This window comes from Misgurnus anguillicaudatus, chromosome 24 (assembly GCF_027580225.2).
Source record: "Misgurnus anguillicaudatus chromosome 24, ASM2758022v2, whole genome shotgun sequence".
In the NCBI taxonomy this organism is placed as follows: domain Eukaryota; kingdom Metazoa; phylum Chordata; class Actinopteri; order Cypriniformes; family Cobitidae; genus Misgurnus; species Misgurnus anguillicaudatus.
The window spans coordinates 6,205,340-6,229,917 of NC_073360.2; the positions used below are offsets into that span (position 1 = coordinate 6,205,340).

The following is a 24,578-nucleotide window of genomic DNA, read 5'->3' on the forward strand; positions in this document are numbered from 1 at the left end:
TTGGTTTTGCAAGTCAATTCTACCTAATACTTTAAGTATGACCTGTGACAAGTTGACATACATATATGTTGATTGTAACGTATTATTGAGTGAACCGTAATATCACGCAAGGGCGTGGCTTGTGTTTTCCACTGTAAATTGATTGGATGTAGAAAGTACGAGTTTTCATTCAGGAGTGGAACTCATAGCAGACTGACAGTTGAAAAGGGGCGGGGTTAACAGATGCTCCGCCCAAGCCATCAAGCACATGTCATCAGAGACGGATCGCCACAAGAGGGATTTTGATTAAAGTTTATGAGGGCACTTTTTTTTAAATAATGACCCACATGGATAAATTGTTTATAATGAACACTACCATATTTAATAGAAAATAAGAATTGTCTTTTTTTTTATTTCATGGGACTTTAAAAGTTGATGGCATGAAAACCAGCAAAAGTGTTTGTGCCCAAGAAATGAAAAATATTTTGTGGCATAGCCTCATCACTACTTACCCAAAACGTGTCTCCTTCCGCCTGAGCCTCGTCACATATACAGCCAGAAGCACAGATAGAGCAATGGCGACCGCAATGGCCATTACCACATACCACCAGTGCCAGGAGAAAGCTGCAGGAGTTGAGACACCTTAACGTATTCAAAGAGAAATAAAGAAAGAAAATGTCTCGGTTAGATCTGTAACCTCGGTTCCCAGAGATAGGGAACATGAAGCAGCGTCGCGTTACCTCGAAGGGGAACTAGATTAACAATGAATTTTAAAGAGGATAGGGAATTAATCTTCAAAAACATGTCCAAGTCATATATTTTTCATAAAGACTATTTCTAGGTCCATTACATTTATATTAAACGATAAATAAAATGATTTTATTAGGAGGGAATTTGGTCTGAAAAGTGACCTGGGTGTGGTGCTCATGAGATTAGTTCACCGGTCATTCGTTGGAATAGTGCATAAAAATGACCTCAGTGCAAGACGTCCATGTTTACAACAGGGTGTGTTACTCCGGTTAATGCCCTAAACTATCTCTCTGTCTCTCTCTCACTCTTTTTTTCTCCCACTTGCCTCCCACTCAGCAAAACTCCCCACACTGCTTTCTATCCTGGTTCTGTTTTTCCTTCCTCTTTTCTGAGAAATGCAACAGCAAACATAATAAACCGACCTTTCGGAAAGACCAAATAAATAAGGGACGAATGGAGAAAAGAAAAAGTTTCCACATCTTGTGAATCAGGATTGAAATGAGACCCAAAATGATTGTAAAACCTTAAACCACCTACATTATGATAGCACCTAACGAGGAAAACAGCTTATTAAAGAAACCGCATAATTAAATCTAAAATATAAAAAGTGTTAAGGGTTAAGATATCAAAGGTTTGTGTGTAACTGACTCACCTCTGGAGTGAAGTGGCATTTCTGCAAAACGCAAACAGAAAAGATTAAGTGCACGTTTATAATGCTTGAGTGTTTTAGACAGTTTTTATTATCTGTAATGTTTGATGTTTTTCTGTTCTCTCACCTGCAGGGATGAGTGTGATGGTTTGAAGGGGCGTCCAGGGTCCCTGCCCCGCACCGGTGTATGCACATAATCTGAAGGAAACGTTTGATAGAGGGGCCGAGAGATTGACAAACACTTCATTTTCCAGACCCGTGTCTACCATGACCTGCAAGTACATGCAGTCTAGTCAGACATAAACAACAACATTTAATGAAAAGTGATTCAGAAGGTCACATTTTTAAGTTAAATAACAAAGTGTTTGGATTACGAAAAGTGAGTGGGATATTCTAGAAAGGAGGTGGTTGAATTGTACACAATAAAACCAGTAACACATATTAAGAAACTTGATAGTGACCTCTTTTATGTCATGTTGACTTCAGACTTCAGTTTCATTAAAAATCCTGTGAATATATGGTCATTCAAGGAAACATATAACATACACTACTGCAGTACTGTGGTCTGATCGTGGACAAAATATATTTACACTGTACTCTAAATGTACAGTTTATTACATACAATAATACTACAGTATAATTAAGATACATGTTCAATGCTAATACTGTGATAGGCTATGGTGAGGACTAAGGCCACATTAAGATCAATGCGCTTACAATTTAAAACGCATTACCTTTGCCAGGTTTAAGCCTTTAATCCAGACTACTCCAGCATTTTCGACCCTCATAAACAGACTTATTTGTAAACGCTGCAGACCTTGAGTCTTATGTAAACTAACATCTGGTTCTAACATGATAGCGCATCATTTTCAGATAAAAGTGATTTTATTCAGTTAAATGGAGGTTTGCAACAAAGGTTTATCCCAAAATAGGAAACATAGTGCCACCAACTATTTTAAACTATATCGGATTGTTTTTAACATGGATCCTAATGGAGAAAATGTCTGTTGTATATTTATGTTTGAGGATTGTTGTGTTTGAATATTGTTGTAATGTTGTAGACATGTAAAACAGACGGTAATTTTAAACGTCATATAGAGGGCATTGTAATGATTTGAAGCCCAAAATGACGAGAGAAATTGAATAGGTCAAACATAAATTTCTACCACTTATTAAGTTTTGTTTGCTTCCTTAAAACGAATTTCGTTTTTATATAATTTGTATCTTAATTTTAACCGATGTTTTGTTGAAAAGATTTGTGAATATAAAAAAATAAGAACATTAAAAGGAACATGTGCATATTATTGATACGTAACAAATACAAACCATTGCAATACGCTACCGCAGACTTGAGAAAATGCTAAAACATGCAGTATTATCATTTGCAAAATCATGTTATCGAGTATATCACTTGCTTTTCAAAAACCAGCCTTCAGTGGCCAAAAAATTAATTTGCATGCGCGTTCTTGTGTGTATGACTTTTAAAAATTCACGTCATATTAATTTTTAATACTTTAGCCCAGTGGTTCTCAAACTTTTTCAGTGTGCGGCCCCCTTTGTGTACGGTGCATTCCTTCGCGCCCCCCCCCAAAGAAAATTTATGACAAAAAATAGTTTTAAAACTTTACATTTTAATTAAACAAAACATTAAATTATACAAAGTAGTGCTGCCTTATTTTTTTAGGTTTAATTTCACAGAATTCAAGATAAATTAATGTATTTTATAAAAATGTCATAAAACTGGGGCCCCCCTTGCACCATCTCGCGGCCCCCCTGGGGGTCCCGGACCCCAGTTTGAGAACCACTGCTTTAGCTGATCACGCTTTTTGCAATTTCTGTGTCACTAGCGGGGGATGTGCACGGGCCGGTGGTGCACTTTTATTATAGCCGGCCATGGTTTTTGTCATGTCTGTTTTTATTTTAAAATGCCTTTTTAAAGCCTTTTAATACACAAATGCTCTAATGTAAACACCACCTAATATATTCAGTATTTCACCGGATGAGATCTACTATAGTGCAACCATGGCAAACTATGTTAACCTGCCGACCACAGCAGTCGACTCAGCTGCAACATTCAGTGAAAGTTCCAGAAAGAAGATGAGCAATGCTGACTAGGCCAATATCAGGAACTCAAATCTGAATCACAGAGACTGATGTTGGTGTGTGTATTAACCTGTTCCATATTAGGTGCGTTGTACTCCATCACGTATCCCTGCAGTTGGCCATTAATCCTTCCAGAAGGTTGGGACCAACTCAGTCGAACCTCTGTCCCATTCAACATAGCTGTCACGTTCTCTGGGGCCGAATCTGGAACTACAACATGAGAAATAAACTATGAATAAACATCCCACCAACACCCAGCCGATCAACATTCATGCTCCTATTGTAGCACATAAAACAAGATGTACAAACTACACTACAAAACATTAAATAAATGAACTTCGTGTTTATTTTGCCCTCTCATTTGTACGTTACTTGTCTGATTTCTTTCAATGTTTTGAAACATAACAACATGCATATGCAACATAAAAACTGCTTTAAATTCACAATGTAAGAAAGACAATATCCTCCTGACTGACATTAGTTAAACATTTGAAATCAAAGAGACTCCTAAAACAATACATGGCATTCTTACTTAATATTTGTGTCTTATTTTAAGTACAAATTTCTAAAAATTTTTAAATCAAGGTGCATTTTCCTGATGAGCAAAATGACCTAAGAAAATCAGTCTAGTTTTTAGAAAAAATTATACAATTTAAGTGAATTTGAGCATAAAACAAGCAAAATTGAAAAAAAATCAATTACTTATCACATTGGCAGATAATTTTGCTTGTTTTAAGCACAAATTCAATTAAATTTGATATTTCTTAGGTAACTTTGCTCTTTAAGAAAATGCATGTTGATTTAAGAATTGTTCGATATTTGTACCGAATACAAGACAAACATACTAAGTAAGAAAGTAATTTTTGCAGGGCAACTGTCACATCTTAAAAACCCTTTTCTCTTGTATTATTTTACAGTATGCAGTTACACTATTCAACGTGGCTACATAATCCTTAGTCTAAGATAACTAAGCCAACCTGATCTTCTGGAAAATCAGCATATTAGTTATAACCGTTTATGTCCCAAATATCATTCCTGTGGTACCAAGATACTGACAAAAAGCATTGCTGGAATGACTCGCACTACCCCACCCTGGAAGGAAAGATAGTCTTTTAAATCTCAAAGCAAATTTTGTTGTCAGGCTACAACACCTCGAAAAAGGATTAAAAGATATTCTGTAACATTTTGTAGTGTTACGGTTTTAGTTAAGAGCATTGTAGATATTTCTTGATGTGTCATGCAAATGTGCCACAAGAGCTCCGACTTTGACCACTGAGATTGTTTGCTTTCGAAATTCAGAAAAGGCCGGATTCAGAAATAGATACACAATCATGCTTACCAACAGAAAAACATGAGGAACTAAATTTCAATAGGCAACAACAGATCAACACTGTAAAAAATCCAATTAATGAAATGTTGGAAGGGCAAAAATATATAAGTTAAACCAATTTTCTTGTTTGGGCTTAGTTGAGTAGACATATTATTTTAAGTCTAGATAAATCTGTGTTTAAAACATTAAGTGAATGGTTATTTCCAAATTCAGTCAACATTCAGAATGGCTATTTTGACTGAACTAATTAAAACAAATCTGGTCAATATGTGGACTTATGACAGCTATGTTTCCTGACAACAAAATGCTCATAATATTACTGTTATTTGGTAACAAAATGTAATTTTAAGAGTTGTTCAGGCGTGAATGTATGTGCTTTAAGTTTAAATATGCGGTCGGTTAATATAGATAGCGTCTATTTAAAAATGTGCTCGGACACTTTTGGACGGAGAACAGCTCCATATGCGCTCCAGAAAATCACAGACACTTAAGCGCTCACACCCCGCCCAGCGCAGCCTCGCCTCGGCAAGCCCATCAGAAATCGACTGCTGGCTCTGATATCTCTGTGGCGTTTAAAGTGACACCATGTAATTTTTCAACCTTCATAATACATTTTCAAGACCCTTGTGATAGTACATCGACTTTAAATAGGTTGAATGACATGTCTACCATAGCCTGACGGGGTCTGTATCACTTTTACTCGTATTTTAAAACTTAGGGTTTGTGGTAGTAACCAGAGCACAAAAAAAAACTACAAAATTCGACTGCTTTACGGCATACGTCACTTCCTCCACACAATTTGTTTTTAACGTGAATTTTGCTGGAGGCTACTTAAGGAGTGTAGAGAGCAGTTTCTATTATGTGACTCTGTGGCACAGTCTTTAGTGTCACGGACCTATGACACGGGCGACCCGGGTTCGATTCCCCTTTAAGGCAATTTTTTATATAAACTGTTGATTCATACATAAATGCGATGTTCTTTATAAATTACGGCGATTATATTGCATATAGTTCCCTGTATTCAGATGCTGTGTTCACGTATTTACCTTTCTTTTTACTGTGTCTATGATATTTACATTACAATCCAGGATGCTATAGCACTCAAACTTGCTCACAGTGTAAAACCAAACCCTATTCATTCACCAATCAGATCCGAGCGTTTCTCTCTTCTCTCTTCCTCATTTGCTGCGTTCCGCTGTCACTCGCGTGACGTATTACAAAGCGGCAGACCTAAACGCATCGGTTTACTTGGATTTGGAGCGATTTTCACACAAAAAAGAGGAATAACGAGCGCCATTGCGGAAAATCCTGGTGGCGAGGGAGAGAGAGAGGATGCAACAATATTTGTTTGGAAAAAGGCAAGGAAATACGTCTGGTCGTTTCTGAATTGGAAGGCTGCAGCCTCCGGAGGTCAAATATGCAGGCTGCACACGTCATTAAGCCTGGGTTATTAAGGTAAACTGAGCATTACATTCGCAAGTCATAAGCATACTGCAACAATTTACGATTAACTAAGTATAATAGTCAACTTTGTAATTGTTAATATTGTGAAATAAGACAGTCTTGATGACGTATTAGAAATACGACATCCGGAGGCTGCAACCTTCAGATTGAGAAATGGCTTCTGCCACGACGAGTTCCTCATCAGAAAGTTGTAACATGACTGCGTTTCTCCCTGTTGTCTCAAAATGTTGATCGTTTAGCATTTTAAATGTTTAGTTTTTAGTTTAGTTTTAAGGTTGGCCAGTTCCTTTCCTTTGCGACAGTGCTGCGGCGCTTGTGGGCTCTAGGGGCGCTAGAAGTGAAAAATACGTGTCTAGCACCCCCTAGTGGCCAAAAGTTTCATGGTGTCCCTTTAAACATGCGATTTAATTCATTTTAATTTCTTATACTTAATAATAAAAGGTTTACCGGTATGTTTTAAATCATATTTTAGGATTGCACTTAAATGATATCGCTGTTGAATCATATTTCATATCTTTCACATTTGTTATAACTGGGCTGCGTACTGCCTGCGAATTTGAACTTCAGAGCGGTAGGTGCGAGTGGAGAAATAGTCCCAATATCATAACAATCTTAAAACTTCTATATATACCCGTGTGTGTACCCGTGTGCGTGCGTGTGTGCGCGCGCGTGCTCGCGCGTGTGCATGTATGTATGTATGCGCGTGCGTATGTGTATTCTGAATTTAAAATGTTTTAACTCGGAAGGATCTGGATCACAGGTCATTTCATCTGAGATCAATCCGCACGCAACAGCTGGAATCACTTACTGATCCACACAAGGAAGCACACACGTCAGCCGTTTCCTCAAGTTCATGTCAGGTAAGTGTTTGTAATTAAATGTTAATTTTAGAATATATTAATTGGCAAAGACGCAAATACTCGACGTTTTTGTAATGATATTTTTGTAAAGATATATTTAGAAGTGTGTTTATGTTATGTGTCCGAAGTAAAGTGGAGCTATTTTAGTTAAGATAATAGGGTTGGTTTACCGGACAGAGTTTAGAACTCGGTCTTTATTATAATTGGGACATTTTTACAAACAAACCTTATATAATACAATACTGGCGTGCATTTTGAGACAAAACAATAGCACTCATATGTTAAGAGATGTCAGTAAGTTATTTTAGTCAGTGAAAAGCCCTGTCCGAGAAAACCGCCCAATAGTGTTTAATGTGTGATGTCTGAGGGAAATTTGGCCTAACATTAACGTTATTAAGGGAATAAAGTCTTTCACCGTCAAACTTTATTATATTAAACATGTTATTTATTTATGTGTGTGTGTTTATTCTTCTGTTTATCAAACCAGAGTGGAGATGATGTGAGAGGCAGACCCGAGACATAGCGAGACAGTCTCCGCTTGGACTGGCTGAGGAAAGTCTCCTAAATGGCCCTGGAGATGTTCTGACTGACTTTGGAGGCTTTTTGGACTGTTTTATGCCCTCTATTTAAAGACTTAATTCTGTATGTTCAGTCTGTATGATAAGTGAATAAGTGAATAAAAAGCTTTTGTTTTTATGTGACTGAAGTTAATTATTTTGTTTACAACACCAGCATAAATTATTTGATAAATAATTTAAAAATGTTATTAAAAAAATCCCAAATAATAAATATTAATTGAAGTAACACATAAAACATTGAGTGAATACTTAAATGTTAATTGACAGAGTCTTTGCTGTAAGTTTTTAAAGATTCAACTGATTAAAACATTTTAGTTGAATGAACTATAAAGCTAATTGAGCCAACATACTTTTTTATATTTGAGTCAAATTTGGGCCAACTAAAAAACATCAATCCAGGTAACACTTTGGTGACAGAAATTGAGTGAACGTAAAATTTCTGTGGAACTAGTTACTAAAAAATAATTCATTGAGCCAACAATTTATTTTTTACAGTGAAGAATATTTCTGTATATGAACCAAAATATTTCTTAGCAAAATCGAGAAAAACGCTCATCTTTTTAGAGATTTCAATTTATTTACTAAATTACAGTGGTATCTATTTTGGGATAGTATGAAATATACTAAGCAAGTTTGGGAATGGCCTTAATTAGGAGTAGACACATAAAGTCCAGACACTTTTGACAGCTTCATTGTGGGTGTATATGCGTCCCAGCTGTGAAAATGAAATGCGAAAAAATGTGCACAATGTGTCTCTACTAAAGAAACACAGAAGGTGACATACACTTACAGATTTATTTATGATACTTTGTACAATACACTTTAACAGCAACTCATTGGTAGAAGTGATGTTTTGTTCCTTAACTCTTTCCCACACCAGCATTTTTAAAAAAGGTGCCAGCCAGCACCAACATTTTTTTTTATAATTTTCACAAAGGTTTAATGCCTTCCAGAAATGTTCTTCTTTAAATATATAAACATACACTGTCAAAAATAAATGTACAAAGCTGTCACTGGGGCAGTACCCTTTAAAAAGGTCCTAATATGTACCATTTAGGTACAAATATGTATCTTTGAACTGCCAATATCTACCTTTGAAGTACTAATATTCACTGTTTGGGAACAAAGGTTTTTTTAAAAGGGTACTGTCCCATTGACAACTTTGGTACCTTCATTTCTGAGCGTGTACAATCACATGATAATATCACATGAAAGAACAGACCCCCTGCTATCCTATCTTAATTTGTTTTCTTTTTATCAACTCTCAAATATGAGTAGGTTTTTTCAAAAATACAAAAAGCAAAAAGCTGAGATAATTGCATTTTTGTAAAGGAATTTTTAGAGAGATTCGATTCAGAGCGATCATCAAAACATACACAGTTTTTACTGTTTTTGGATCAGTGGATGCTTCAGTGTTTTATAAGTAAGGGAAGAGCGCCACCTAGTGGATAATAGTAGAAATATGGATTGCCTTAAAAACTCGTCATTGGCAGGGAAGGGTTTTCCCTTAATTTACAATATAACTTGTCACGAGATAACCTGTCAATGGCATCAATAAAGTAATCCATATAACTTTACTGAGTTAATAAATGAGGAGTTTAGATGCAAAACCAAGTGTGCCTGGCATGTTTTCTTGTAAATTAGCATTTTTTTAGAAGTCAGTCAACCATTGCACTGTGTGATATAAAGAGGTATTTACATATTAATACTATAAATTAGAGCCTTGCGTATGCCCACACTGTAAAGAATTACTCTAGAGGGTGTTAAATTTAACCCATGAAAATTAGTTATAATTTAATTAAGTATATAAGCTAGCAAGTAAAATAAAAAATAATGGGTATATTCTACCTTCACTATCCAATTTTTAACAGTAATAACGGCAATACTAAAAAAAAGTAACATATACCCCAAAATATTGGCCTTAGCACCGCAAAGTGCGCATGAATCAACATCAAGGCGGGACTCGAGTCACCATTTTTCATATCATATCGGCGGGAGAACTGCGGTTCGTTGACAGGTAAGTTTTTATTTAACTTGTTGATATCATCATGAATGGAAATGTTAAGTTGGTTAACTGTAAAATCTACCAGAATAGTCATTTGCGTGCTTCTCTGTCTCTGTTGTTGACAGATTGATAGGTTAGAATGTCAGTCAGGTTAGCTTTGAATGAAACATCGCCCAGTTCTTGCACCTGCGAATACGAATAAAAATCCATATTTGTGATTAAATTATTAACTTCCATTATTATTATTTACATGTCTGAATCTCGTGAACAGCGGAGCTGCTCAATATGAGTGGTTGAACTTGAGCAAGCCACGTGGCGAGAGAGAGCAGCGGATGGTTGATGTACGATACAGACGGGAGGGCGTCGAGCAGACAAACAAACAACGGTAAAGCTGTCGATGCTAGATAATTACTGTAAAAGTTTTCTTGCATTTATCTGTTAATATATTGAGTTTTGTTTTAGAAGGGATCCATTTATGAAGCCATTTTATTATTATTATTATCATTTACGGATATGTACTTAACTTTGCCTTTCGCTTTATAATGTCTGTTCAAAAAAGTATTTCGGAGTTCATATGTTATATATGTGACTTGTATATGAAGTTGAATCACTTAAAAATGAATGTATTTATGTTCTTGTTAGTTTTAAATGTTTTATGAACGTGTACTGTGAGTTATAGCATAATATGAAGTTGTATTTTTGCACTTAATAAGTTTTAAATGAAGTTGAAATGTTTGTTTGTATCGATATAACAGTTAGCATGCTAGTCTACTGAGGTAAATGAAATCAGTTTTTCCTCTCATATTATTGTCTTCTTTAATTTTCTAATGATAACGTGAAGAACAGTATTTAGGAATATTGCTTTTAATGGTTTTTTCTAACATCTCATGAAGACTTTGGTTTATTTTTTTTATGAAATAATATGTTCAAGAAGCTTTATGTAAAACTATGATATGTTGTATTTCACTTGAAATGTATTGGGGTTATTTTGTACTTCCAATAATTCGTTTTAAATGTTTACAGAATGTTATTTGGTCAATAAAGCAAGCAATTTGTGCAATCTTGTGTATGACTATTTTCTTATTCAACCCTCTCTGAATAAGTAATATGTAATGTTTCTTAATGGCTTATCATTATTAATAATAATTTAATAGATCTGTTGCTTAATACCAATAGGGTTAATGTTATTCATTTTTTTATAAGTAATTAGTTATGAAAAAAATAGGTAGACCTTACCTAATTTTTTTTGTTTATCATACACTCTAAAAAATTTGCTGTAATTTTGCAGCTGGTTGCCAGTAACTTACTGTAGAAGATAAAGTCAAAAAATGTTTCATGTTCATTTAACTTTGAACAAAATGTTGCCAGTAAACAACATAAATGTAAAATCTACAGTAAGTTACTGGCAGCAGACCCAGTTATACTGTAATTTCTACAGACATTTTTTAGAGTGTAGTAATTAAATTTAGGTACTCTTTAATCAAATATATAGGATATAATTTACTCAAACAAAGTGAGTGCAAATTGTTAGAACAATTTTTTTGAGTAAATAGGTTGTTTTTTACAGTGCAACAGAGAAGCGCTGCTACTCTTTTCCTTTCTATGTCCTGAACTAGTTTTTCTACTGTTGTCTCTGTTTCCAATCGAGAGCAGAAGCAATAACAAAACACTAACAACGAGCAGATGAAAAGTTTGAAATACAGCTGCGTTTCCAGATGTTTTTCGAAAGGCAGAAGTTAAAGAATGTCTTACGTTTTTCAATGTATGTGAAATAAGTTTTATTTCATTGTCTTAATGCACACCGTCTCTCGTTGCTGAGTTGCAGACGTTGAGGAACATTCACAGGACGCAGGATGATGTTATCAGGAAGTATTTCACGTCTGATTGTTTCCACATGTGTCTCTGACTCTGAGCTGTTTAAATACCAATCTGCCAGAAACTCTTTTCCCTCCTCTGTCGTTTCGCTCGCTTTCTTTTTTTGTTTTTCTTCGTTTTTTTACACCAATTTGCCTTGCTGGAAATCATTTCTCAAAACTTTTATCGGATTTTACTTTTTTGGAGTAATATCTACCAATGTTTATGAAGAAAAGTTTAATATATTATAATACATTAGGACCGCTTCCAAATCATGCTAGAAATTGTAACAGGATTGCTTGCAGATGTCTGACTAGCAATGTGAGTTTAAGAGTTCATAATGTGTGCGCGTGATTATGATTTTATACATACACAGTACAGAATAGCATTCTCAGAGTAACTCTACTACACAGCCTGAAAACATACATGCTGACACATTCAATATACCTAAACATTGTGGGCGTTTTCAACCTGGCATGAAGGATTCATCGTAGTGGAGAGAAAAACAACCTACCAAAAATAAACCTCAGTCAGCAGTTGGTGGTGTTTAACTATTGAACGTGTGAAGTGATTTGTTAAATGTGTGCTTCTTTACGAGCCTGAACCTAAGTCTTAAAGCAATTAGTCACAAAGTGTTGTTTACTGTTTGTGGTTCAAGGAAGGCCATGTGAAATCTGCTGTTAAAAGGTCTGCTTTTAGTGTATGAAAAAAAGTGAAAAATGGTGAGGTGGATGGTCTGCCATAATACAGTAAACAAGAAGCACTGTTGGATAATAACTAACTAAAAGTAATGCTACTAACATGACATAGGCCTATATCAGTTGCGTGAAGATATTTAATAGCTTCTTTAAAAATGTCTATTTCTTTTAACATGCAACACTGTAAAAAGTGAAAAGTTGGATCAACTTAAAAAAAAAATACTTCAATTTTTAACACCTAAAAAGTGTTTTCAATTTAAAAATGTCACTTTAGTTTCACTTTAGGTGAAAATTTAAAGTTGAATAAACTTAAATTTTGTAGGTGTTAACAATTGAAGTAATTTTTTAAGTTGAACCAACTTTTCACTTTTTACAGTGAATCGCACATGCAGTTTTACAACCAAGAGAGCTATAGCAACCCTTACGAAAATTAACCATGGTTTTACTACAGAAAAAAACATGGTTACTGTAGTAAAACCATGATTTTGCTAATAGTAATAAATACACCATGGTTACTACACTTTTACCACAAAAAAACATGGTTAACTTTCGAAAGGGAAGAACCGAAAATTAACCAATTTAACCTCTCTTTCATATCTTTATTTGATAAGTTGGAATCTTTGTTGAAAAATCCCATTGTGATGTAACCAGCATGATCTCACGGGAATTCATACATATTGTACAAATGGGGTAATTCATATAAATCTGTACGAAGTGAATCGTACAAAAACGTACAAATGTCATAAAAAAACGCAACCCCCCACCCCAATGTCACATAGGCGAAAGCAAATCGTATGAAACATAAAAAAGTTTTTGCAAAATATACGTTTGTGCACTGTGTGTAATTATTTTGTATACATATACAAAATGCATGTATGTATATAAGAAACATTTACATGTATATATATTTTATTTAGATCTTGATATATTTTATATTATACATGAATAAAAATATATATACATAACATTTTTCTGTAACATGTATGTGTAACAAACACAAACTTTTATTTTGTATGCGATTAATCATGATTAATCTTTTGACAGCCCTAGTATTTAGTGGAAATCTGTTTAATGCCATAAACCTGAACATTCACTCAATTAATTTATTGTTTTTTGTATCAAATAAATACAGCTTTGATTTGCAGATACAATGTGATCCAAAGATTGTTTTGCACTTTATTGTTATGAACTATAAAATGAGTAACTATTAAAAATTGCGTCATTTTTGGATTTTTGTCATGCAGGAGTTTCCCCAACACTGCCTGAGTGTGATTATGATAATGTAAGATCGGCAAACAGGTTTGTTCAAAGAGAAAATGCAATTTTCATTGAGATCAGCAGTTAGCTTTGGTATATTTTCTAATTTCTCTCCTCCCTTGGGCAACGTTGACTCTGGGAAACAAGCAGAGAGTATGTTTTTCTTCTTTTTTTCCACAACCCCCCCTCCTCTATTTTCCTGGTCGATCCCTGCTCCATTCACTTTTCCCACACTGTGCGCACTCTGTCTGTATTTCATCTTTTCTTTTTTGGCAAGGACAAATCAAAGGTCATCCGAGGTTGGGCAGAGGAAGACGGGGGCGTCTCAAAAGTGGGACGTGCGCAACGCATTTGGGAACGCAGGAAATGCATTCTTGAACAGAATTTTTAGGATTACCGCATGGTTTCCGAAGAAAATATTATTGCTCAGAGGCTTCTCTTTCAACTTAGCTATGTTTTGTTGAATGTCAACTTTGTCTCAAATGTTTCTTTTAATATTAAAGATAACTGTTTAACATACACTTATTAATGTTAAATATAGTGGATATCATAGCGAAGAATAAAATGATAAAAATTTCGGTTCAGAATCTCAGTAAAGTCTGATAAACTCTGATATCACAAAGGTCGAGACCACCTAAACCGAGACCTAGACTAAACAAAGATAATTCAAAAAAATTTATGAAATTTTTGTGGATGGATATTGTGGGCCTTTTTATTAATTTGTTTACAGATTTTGTTTTGGAAAATCCCCCTTTTATCTCTTACGGGCACAACAGTAACAAAAGAAATCATATAAGAAATAAGTCAATGATTGCAATGACCAGTCTCAAATACAATAGCACAATATAATCTTTAAAATATAGAGATGAAAACACTCCTTTAAATGTAATTTCAAACTGTTTTAATGCTAAACTATAAATGCTAAAAGTGTAAGCAGATTACTTTATATTAAAAATTAAATGCCTAAACATTATCTACATTACCACTAAAAGGTTTCGGGTCACTTACTCCATATTTAAAGCAAACACCTTCAGATTAAAGGTCATGAGAAGTGACCCTAAACAGTCAAGTGAACGGTAGGACATTGCGTGAATCAAATACTTTACAAAAGTTAACAGGTATACTCAGATTTTATAAAACTAATAGTTTAGACTCAGTGGCGGCTTGTGGCTGCTCATCCGAGGGGCGCTAATTCAAAATATCTGTTCGGAGTGTCATGTGTGTTTCTTGCGTTTTCAAAATATGTGTTTATTGCGTTTATTGCGTGAACCATGTGCATCACGTGTTTGGTCAAAAACGTGTTTGGTGTGCCTGCTGCACACGCGTCAAAACCGTTTATGATAAAAGAGACGCTCATGTTCACAAAATACACGCAAGACACTCCCTTAACAGTAAACTCTTTTGTTTGAACAGTGTTTCCAAAACGGTTGAAAAATAATCCTTAAAAAAAGAATAATGTTTTTTAACTTAAACATGCAAATGTGCAATTAAGTTATTGAAATATGTACTTAACAATGGTACTTTAAGAAAATAATTTAGGTCAAGCGGGTTCGGCTGACAAAACAGTTTGAAAACCCTGTGTTTGAGGGGAAATGGAGGGTGGGGACTGACCTGAGACCTGAAAAAGGCACAAAGGAGGGAGGGACTGAAGAACAAAAAGGTATTTGAGATTGAGAGAGAAGCACACTGGTGACATACAAACCAAAACACTACACCCACATACAAACTTATAATCACAGCCCAGTTTCTGTCCACAAAGACCAAAACACTTCTGGAAAATATGAATACATATTCTGTCTCATGTTCTCTTTTAAAAAACATGTGTTTTGTACCCCTAGCCAAGAGTTAAACTTTTTACAGAAACACTGGGCTTGTCAATGTCACTTTTCACTCAGTCATCCAATCACAGTGGATGAGGGGCGGGACAAATACCACACCAACCAATCGGCCCAACGTACACCACAGATAAGAACAAAAGAATCATTGCAACCAAAGGGCCTCAGCAGCCTAAAGAGAGACACTTGCAAGTGCCTGCAATTGGCCTGATGTTTTCAGACACATTTAAATGTTTTGGGGGACAAACGGGTTTCGGTGGACATAGTAAACACATCTAAAAGGATTTAGAGAGGTAGAAAAAATGAAGTCTAGTGCCTTGCAGTCTTATTGAACCTTTCTCTATTTCTGCCTGTGTATCTGGTGAGGTTCCTTAAGCTCTGCTCACAGACGTTTGTTTATAAGAGACATTTTTTAACGACAATTTATGGAAAGTACCTAATGGCAACATTCCCACCTCTTGCCCGCGTAGGCTGGCATGGAAAATCTTACTCGAGCTCAAGTACAGTTATCCCTTACAGACCACTGCTCAGTGCAGATGTGTTATGTAGAGGGAACGCAGCCAGACCAAGACCTTTAACAGAGCTCACACACAGCAGTTACACCTAAACGTCGTAAAGGACAAACCTATTCAATCCCATTCAAAAAAGCACTACAACAAACCAAACAACTATAAGACCACATTCTGTGACTGAACTGGAAAAAAACAATGCATGACTGTTTCAAACAATGTTTAGTGTAGAGAGTCAAAACTTACACAACTACTCACTAAAAATGTAAAGAATGCACTGTAACTCCAGTTTCTTTTCAACACAGTGTGTTTCAAACATTTTATCACGGACAAACACTGAAAACACTGAAACAAAACAGCTGACAAACAACTTATAAACAACAAAATTGTGACATTACAAACTCCAGTTACAGATACAGGACTGGGTATTTGATTTCCTTATGAGGAAACCTTCATCCTATCAAGCTCATAGCAGGTCTCTCTTTAAAGCTTTATATATTACAATTAGGCGATTAATCACATACAAAATAAAAGTTTGTGTTTGCATAATGTATTTGTGTGTGTATTGTGTGTAATTATTATGTCTATATAAAAAGTGTTGGGGGTAATGCATCACAAGTAACGTGCATTAATTAATGTACAGATTAAAGGTATAGCGGAAGATTTCCGTTTTCCGGGTGGATCATCAAGACTATTGGTCATCCCAGATGTCAATCATTCTGATTATATGTTGACGTATAACCGTCATACGAGCTCGCCTCTAGGTTCGCTTGCTGCACATGCGCACTTTTACGTGTATGTGTGTTGTGCTACGGTTTCAATCATTCATTGAAGCTCGAGTTCTCGCTGTTTTTTTTTTTCAAAATGTCTGAGGGTCGCAAGAGAAAAAGTGTCTACGAATTGTGTGACAAGAAGAGAAAGGACTATAAAGAAAGAAACAAGACCAGAATGTTTATGGGAGACTATTTCACACGCTGGCGTGAGCTAAAAGGACAGGTTGAGCTTCCCACGCGAAGTTTCTACTGGAAAGGTACATTTTGTCATGCTATTTGGAGAAATCCATTTAAAATCACTGCTAGTAAAAGTTGATGTAAGCTATGATTAGCAATGCTAGCCCTGGCACAAGTCACGAACGGCACAGACACGGTAAACATGCCGACAGAAACTTGTAAACCGAGCGAAGAGAAGAACTGAGCTCCTGCACGCTCTCTCTCTGTCGTGCACGCGTTTAACAGGCGTTCCCTCTCGGGAGTGTTGCGTGTGCATTTTTTAAAAAATAACGAGGGGCGGTTCTTTTAAATAATTCGGGAAAATCTTCCGCTATACCTTTAATATTTTAGTAAATATATTTAAAAAATCATTTTAGAATAAAGTAATGCGAGTTACTTTTCAGTTGAATTAATTCAATGTAAAAAAAACAATGTCCTGAATTAAACTGAACGTATTAACTTATTAACGTATTAACACTCTATGTGCCCTATGTGAGCGGGAACAGTTTGAGTCAGAAACGGAGATAGCAGACCAGAGCTTGACATTTTTGCGATGGAAAATGCAATTTCTGAATGCACAACTTTTTAGTCATAAAAAAACCCCGTAAGGCCTTGAAGACAGTTTAGGCCTCAGCCAAGTAAGAACAAGAAATGCAAAAGTAACTTAAAAGTAACGTAAGTATTACTTTCCATGAAAAGTAACAAAGTAACACAATAAGTTACTTTTTTGGGGAGTAACTTAATATTGTAATGGATTACTTAAAAAAGTAATGTTTCCCAACACTGTATATAAGTACACCCAAACATAATATAAAATATATCAAAATCTAAATTAATAAATATACACATACTGTATATTATGCAAAAACAAATTTTTTTAATGCGATTAATCATGATTAATCTTTTGACAGCCCAAATTAAAATATTTTTTTTCTATCGATTTCCCAAACTTCCGAACCTGCATTTGTCAATAGTTTTCAATACAGATCATTTACTTACCCCCTTCATTGGTGCTGATAGTTTCCCATGCCGTCCAATCAGAGACACCCTGGCTGTTCTGGCAGGCTACTCTGAAGTCGTATTGGCTGAAGGGTTTTAGATTTGAGATCAGGTGACTGCTGTTTAGCGCTTCGACACTGTCCGTCCTCTCATTGGAGTCTTCTGAAGACTTAACCTGAAACATATTCATATCAACACAATCATGAGATACATCTTAACGGGTTTTGTATATATATATGACACTAAAGTGTTCACACTTTATATTCAAATTCATCTAGGATTCTGACATGCTTGCATCAGTATTGATTGCTCTCATTATTATTCTGTAAATATAGTATATACATGGTATGTATGATACTGTTATTTTTCCTCCACCTGAAAGCATCTCACTGTGACGTATTGCTCATCTATTGGTCACATGCACGTCTTCATGTGATACAAATTCGCAGGTCAGAGTTCAGACAACTTGAACTCTGGAACAAAAATGCAAAATTTGTGTGCATATAAATGGAAGTCAATGACTCAGTCAAATGACTGATGTGACCACTGCATATACGGTCAAAACTTTGTTTACTTATAATCACTGCTTACTGTTTAAAAGCAGTTTTGGTCATGGTAAGAAAAATAAGAAAACATCCAATTTGTTACATTTCTTTTGTAATTGTGCCATTTTATTCACACAAATCTCTCTATACATGTTTGGTTTACTGAATAGACAGCATCTATGGATATTTATGCCTCTGAACAGAGGCATAAAACTCCCGCAATGTCTCATTTAAAATAGAAGCAGAGTAGATCTCGAAATCACAATTGTTCGGTCTTTGGCGCAAAAAGTCACTGAAAGTGTTAACTTTTTTAGTTGTCTTTTTCGTATTGACCTCATCTTTGCCGTAGACTTTAAAGAAGAGACGCACACAGGTAACTCGCGCACGCATCTCTCTCTCTCATCAATCTTATCTAGCTCTGCCGGTGTTCATTTTTTGTGCCGCTTTTTTTTCATTTAACGTCTTCTCCAAGTCTTCTATTTTATCTCGTGCCTGTGCCCATTTCTCAAAATTGCCATTTTCACCATACAAATTAAAATCATCCATTTAGCCTACCTAAATAAACATATGTGTTTCTCATTCAAGTATAGAGAACTCTCGTGCAAGTGTAACTGTGTTACTTTGGTAACCAATGTTTATAGTAGCGGATTCATTTCGAACTGTAATCAAACTGACTGGAACTACCTGTGCATTAAACGGTTTTAATGCACACCTTCCAGCCAATCAGAATCAAGTGCTATAAAGCCTGTGGTATAAAGTGTTTTAATCCACACAGTCTGCACCTGAAGACATGCTGTTGTCACAGCAGGATGCATGTAAACAGCTCATGCACACTGAATATTGCGGTGAGATGAACATGCTGTCGAAGCAAAGATGCCCAACAAACATCAAACATCAGCAGAAAACATCACAAACCACCTACTAAGAGTTTAATGCTTTAAATGATTCTCAGCTGTGTTCAAATAAAAAGCTACAGGAGAGATGGGGTTTCAAATGGGGCTCTGAACAAAGCTTTATTGGCAGGACTATAAGAATTACAATAATGCTAAAGTTTTCAAGTAGCCTACTTATACATAAGCCTAGAAAGCATAATGATAAAACGCAACATTAAAAGTTACATTGTAGCAACTGGATTATTTCTGAAATAAATTAAACTATATATCACACGACTGCGAGTGCTCAAGTGAAGAGTGCTTTAGTCAGTGCCCCTTTGCCCAGTGTTCCCTTTTTGATGCTCAAAGTGCCCTTTTTGCAAACAGTCAATAGAGACCCCCACCCAGCCCCCCGGAAAGGCATTTGTGATAATTCCAGCAATGTGATTGGGAAGAGCGCAATTTGGGCGGAAGGTCCTCCTTGGTTACTGTAGTAAATCCATGGTTTTATGGAATTGTAATCAATACGGCAAAAAAACATGGTTACTAAATAGATGTGATACATCATACAAATACAAAATACTTTATTATTTAAATATTATTTTCCACAACACAAACTTCCAATTTGTGGCTAGCAAGAGTAATAAAGCCAATCCAAGACCATTGGGATTGCTATATATCAATGCACACCCTTACGGAAATTAATTTGGTTAATTGATTATTATTGTTTAGCCATGGTAAAACAACTATGGTTATTTTGTGGTAACAATGGTTTAGCAATAATAGCCATGCTTGTTTGGTTTTAACTGTAGTAAAACAATGGTTAATTTTGTAAGGGCAGTTCAGGCTTTTTAATGTGACTGTTTATTGTAATGCAGTGTAATAGAGAACAGTATGAAAGAATGACCTCATGCTAAAAGAGCTCAATGAGGAATTTCTTCTGTTTTTGGGAGAGCAGATCCTCAATCTATAGTAAGGAGTCATACATGAGTCATTACTGAGTGATTCAGAATCATATCAATAAACAGAGTTAAGTGAAGTCCACTGCTGCTGCTGGTCACTGACTCACACAGATGCTGAATTCCCCTATGATGGATCGGGTACATAACTCATTCCCCTCCAGCCTTAAAGACCTCAGTTATTTACAATAATATCTACATGATGTTCTGTATTGGAGATGACAGATTTACTCTGGATCATTTTGACCTCAATTCTGCAAAAACTCGAAAAGGCAGCTGGACACATGGGAGGGAGGGTATGATCATCCTGTAAAGTGTGATTCTCCTAAAACCTGTCAATAACATTAAATTATGATCTTTTAAATAATTTCTTTACACTCTCAGACAAAACATACAAGAGCTGTCCCTGGGACGCTACCTTTTAAAAAGGTCCTAATATGTACCATTTAGGTACAGACAAGTACCTTAGAATGAGGTACCAATAAGCAGCTTTTAAAAAAGTGACAACTTTTGTATCTTCTTTTCTAGGATGTTATGCATTATAACACAATTTTCATAACAATTAAGCACCTTTTCCCTTGAATTGAATTCTTTTTCATAATAGAGAAATGTCATCATTACTATAATGTGCTTGATTGTAATGAAAGTGTTGTTTTTCTTCCACTTCTTTAGTTTTGTTCTTTTTTAGTTCTCTCTTTGCTTTCCACTTCTTCCTTTTCTCCTTCAGTTCCTTTAGGTTTGCGTGTTTCATCTCAGCCTTCGGATCGCTCGGATCTGTGTTTTTCCCTAACGTTGAGGAACAAGAGGAGGTGCGAGGGCCGGGGCACGAGAGGCCTGCTTTTATTAGAACCAGACACTTTGGGGTGGTGCTCAGGCAGAGTGTATGACACACACAGACACACACACACACACACACACACACACACATTGGGCCCCAGAATATGAGGGGTACTGGGCCTCAACAGGGCCTCTTTCCAAGTGTGAAATATGATCCACTACACTACAGCATGATTAAGCAACGTTTGTATGCGGGTTAAAGAGTTCTGAATCACAATTTTGGGACAAAGCAGATGTGTCACAGACTTGTCAATGTCAAATGATGCAGCATCAAAACCCTTAAACCATTTGAAACAAACACACACACACACACACACACACAAGGCTTTATTCTGTTGTGGATCTATTAACAGATTTTGTTTGGCAGGTACCTGAACAGTGCAGTGGCTTATGGGATAGATTCCTCCAAAGCCCGTCATCCATGACAGATGAATACTTGAATTAGTGATCTCTTCAGCGTGAATGTCATAAGGACGGCCGGGAAGAACTAAACAGACAAAGAAATGAGGCATTAGTTTATTGTTCGGTTCACTTAATTTATATTGCTGTTGAATAAATTCATTGCAGAATTTGTGCCTAAATACTTGCTAGTATAAAAGTATAAAAGAAAAGATTTGAGACCTTTTGGGTTTAACAGTAGCTGCGTTTCCATTGCAGTTTTGCGCAAAACTTTAGCGTTATTTTCTAAATGTTGACAAAAGACGGCGTTTCCATTAACCAATGATATGCAACAAACTTATTTTTTTTAAGTCATTACAAACATCATGTCGACTGATGTTGGTAGGTTTACTTATATCACATCCAGCGCACAAAGCATTATTTTTAGACATAAGATTATTATCCAAACATAAATTCCAAGAAAAGCCTCTTATACTTAGAAGTGGCAGGTATATGTGTTTCTTTGAGGTAATAGTACATTATTTTAAATAAAAAAAGAGATGTAGAAGTGTTATTCAAACATTATTGGCAAGGAAAGCCTCTTACAGGAGCAGACATGTACTGAGGTGTTTCTGGGATATTTTAGTTCATACCATGTAATCTTTAAATTAGGGCTGTGCCGATTAATCGTACAAATGCGCGTTTTCTCAATGAATGAATTTGAATGAATTATGGTGAAATGCCGCCTCATCCAAAAGCCAGGGGGCGCTCTCATATAGAAACGTCATTTGTGCCACAGAAGAAGTAGCATTACAAACGCTATTCCAGGAAATGTCTAAAGGGATATTTATATCAGATTGTTTCAGGTATTTTCATGATAATAAAATTATTTTGAATGATTGTGTTTGACGAGTGTTGCTTTATTAAAGTCACATTATAAACGACTCAAACTCATAGTGATTATAGATTGATAAGGACTTCCTACTGATCACAGAGCCGTAGTACACGCACGCACAAGCTGTGCATGAAACCCGATTTTAGGCAGGTCTTTTTAATGGGGAACGCGATGTATCGTCAAAGCCCTACTTTAAATAGTTATTTTAATAGTTGATTATGTGACTTACTTGCATCAGGTGACTTACAAATACGAATAAACTGTTACCATTGCAGTTTTGCGAAATATCTTTTTTTCGAATTGCCTGAAAAACCACCTCATGCGAGTGTAAAAAGCGTTTTTGCGATATACTGTATGGGAGTTTTTGCGAGTTTCCATTGGTTGTATTTTCAATTTGAGTAATTTGAAGGGTAATGAAAATGCAGCTAGTGATCCAATCACTCAAAACACATTTAGAGGCAGTTATATGTGACAAATATAGTTTTGCATTTGTCAGATGCTTTTACGTTGCAGACTTTAAGTGCATTCAGATATGCATTTTATCATCAAAGCTTTCTGGCAGAATGGTTTTAAACAGTTATCTGTGTTTGATATCCACTTGTGATCAGATAACCTGAAATGGTTATGACAGTGGTGAGATGCAGTACCCTCACCTGATGATATCACACTTACCAGTCACAACACCCGTGCCAGATGATGCCACACCTTTACGATTATGAGCCTCACAGGAGAAAGAACTGGTTTTGTTCAAGCCTATTGACATGAAATGAACACATCATCAGAAAACATTACAAAGCGTACCTTGCTGGTGTTGGCAAGCTGTGTTAAAGGTGCAGTGTGTAAATTTTAGTGGCATCTAGTGGTGAGATTGTGAATTGCAACCAACGAGTGCACAGCTCACCATTCGTTTTCAAAACACATAGAGAAACTACGGTAGCCGCTATAGGACAAACATCATTGTCTAAGGGGCCAGTCACACCAAAAGCGCTTTATCAGCGCTCCTTCAAAAACGCGTGCGCGGCAGACGGCAAAAAACCGCAAGGCGCTCGGCGCGCATAAACGGCGCGCAAACGCTCCATGCCCATACGATATCATTCAAAAAAGGCGCCTGCAACTGCCATAAACGCTTTTGGTGTGACTGGCCCCTAAGACAGCAGCAACCAAACATGCTCTGTATAGCAGTTAGTTTACTGTAGAAACATGGTGGTGCAAAATGCTGACTTCCTTCTAAGTGGACCCACGGTGTATGTAGATAAAAACGTCTCATTGTAAGGTAATAAAAACATAACACTTATTTGTGTAATGTCTTTATACCCCACTGTTAAAACAGTTATGCATATTAAATTGCATTTCTGTCAATAGATCCTCCTGAAATGTACATACTGCACCTTTAAAGGAATCAATCACTTCAAATCTCATATTTGACTACCATTGTAATCTATGTTCAGATTAACATTTCGTATTTAGCACTTCAGCAGACATTATGTTGACCCTGTGACAACATTTTAATCAACTAATCAGATTTTAGAAATAGGTTTCAAGTTTAACCTTACAACCAGGATTAGCTGCTTCTAGACCATTGTGTTGCCCTGAGGACATCTCTCACTTGGCAAAATAATGTTGAGCATAACATGACAGCATTTAAATATAAAACTATATCTTTAGTCAAACAAAAGTCATGTACAAGAAGGCAGTTGTGTAGTGGTGTCTGGAGAAGTGGGTATACTCTTAATGTATGCCCCCAGTAGAAGTGGGTATACTCCATGCCATCAAATAAAGAGGTGGGTATACTCCGTATACCTGCGTATACCCTGCACTACACCACTGCAAGAAGGTCATAAGTAAATGTTCTTATCAGGGTGAAGGGGAAATGTCTGTGGTTTTTAACAGCTTGAAAGAAATGAACACTGAATTTAGACATTCAAGTGTGTGGAGTTATAAAAAGAGCTGATTTGAAAAGTGCTGCTTCTGCTTTCAGGAAAAAAACATCCTGCACATGCTGACGTTCACAGAAGCTTGTCAACTAAATCCTCTCTCACATAAACACACACACATCATTCTTCACACTTTTCGTGAAAATCACGTTTATGTGTGTCATGAAGGATTACTGGGACTTCATTGTTGAAAGGCCACAGGAGTTCAATATCAAGGGTCAACAGATCAAATTCTAATGGACAAAGACTAAGTGCTCGCTCTCATTCTCTCTCTCGCTCTCTCTCTCTCTCTCTCTCTC

The 24,578-nt window shown here is 36.0% G+C and overlaps 1 protein-coding gene and 1 long non-coding RNA gene across 2 annotated transcripts in view; one reads left to right on the forward strand and one right to left on the reverse strand.

The window, feature by feature from the left end:
• The window catches only part of axl (AXL receptor tyrosine kinase), a 49,163-nt gene that overhangs the window by 13,590 nt on the left and 10,995 nt on the right, over positions 1-24,578 (reverse strand). The window contains exons 5-11 of the mRNA XM_055195860.2: positions 23,018-23,098; positions 21,444-21,559; positions 17,860-18,034; positions 3,552-3,691; positions 1,506-1,650; positions 1,382-1,402; positions 492-621 (exon numbers count right to left, since the gene is read on the reverse strand). Of these exons, the coding sequence (XP_055051835.2) occupies positions 492-621; positions 1,382-1,402; positions 1,506-1,650; positions 3,552-3,691; positions 17,860-18,034; positions 21,444-21,559; positions 23,018-23,098 (808 nt within the window). The remainder of the gene's footprint in view (positions 1-491; positions 622-1,381; positions 1,403-1,505; positions 1,651-3,551; positions 3,692-17,859; positions 18,035-21,443; positions 21,560-23,017; positions 23,099-24,578) is intronic.
• On the forward strand, positions 7,057-7,836 carry LOC141361670 (uncharacterized). Its single transcript, XR_012367849.1, has 2 exons — positions 7,057-7,135; positions 7,623-7,836. It is a non-coding gene; the product is annotated as an uncharacterized lncRNA (long non-coding RNA).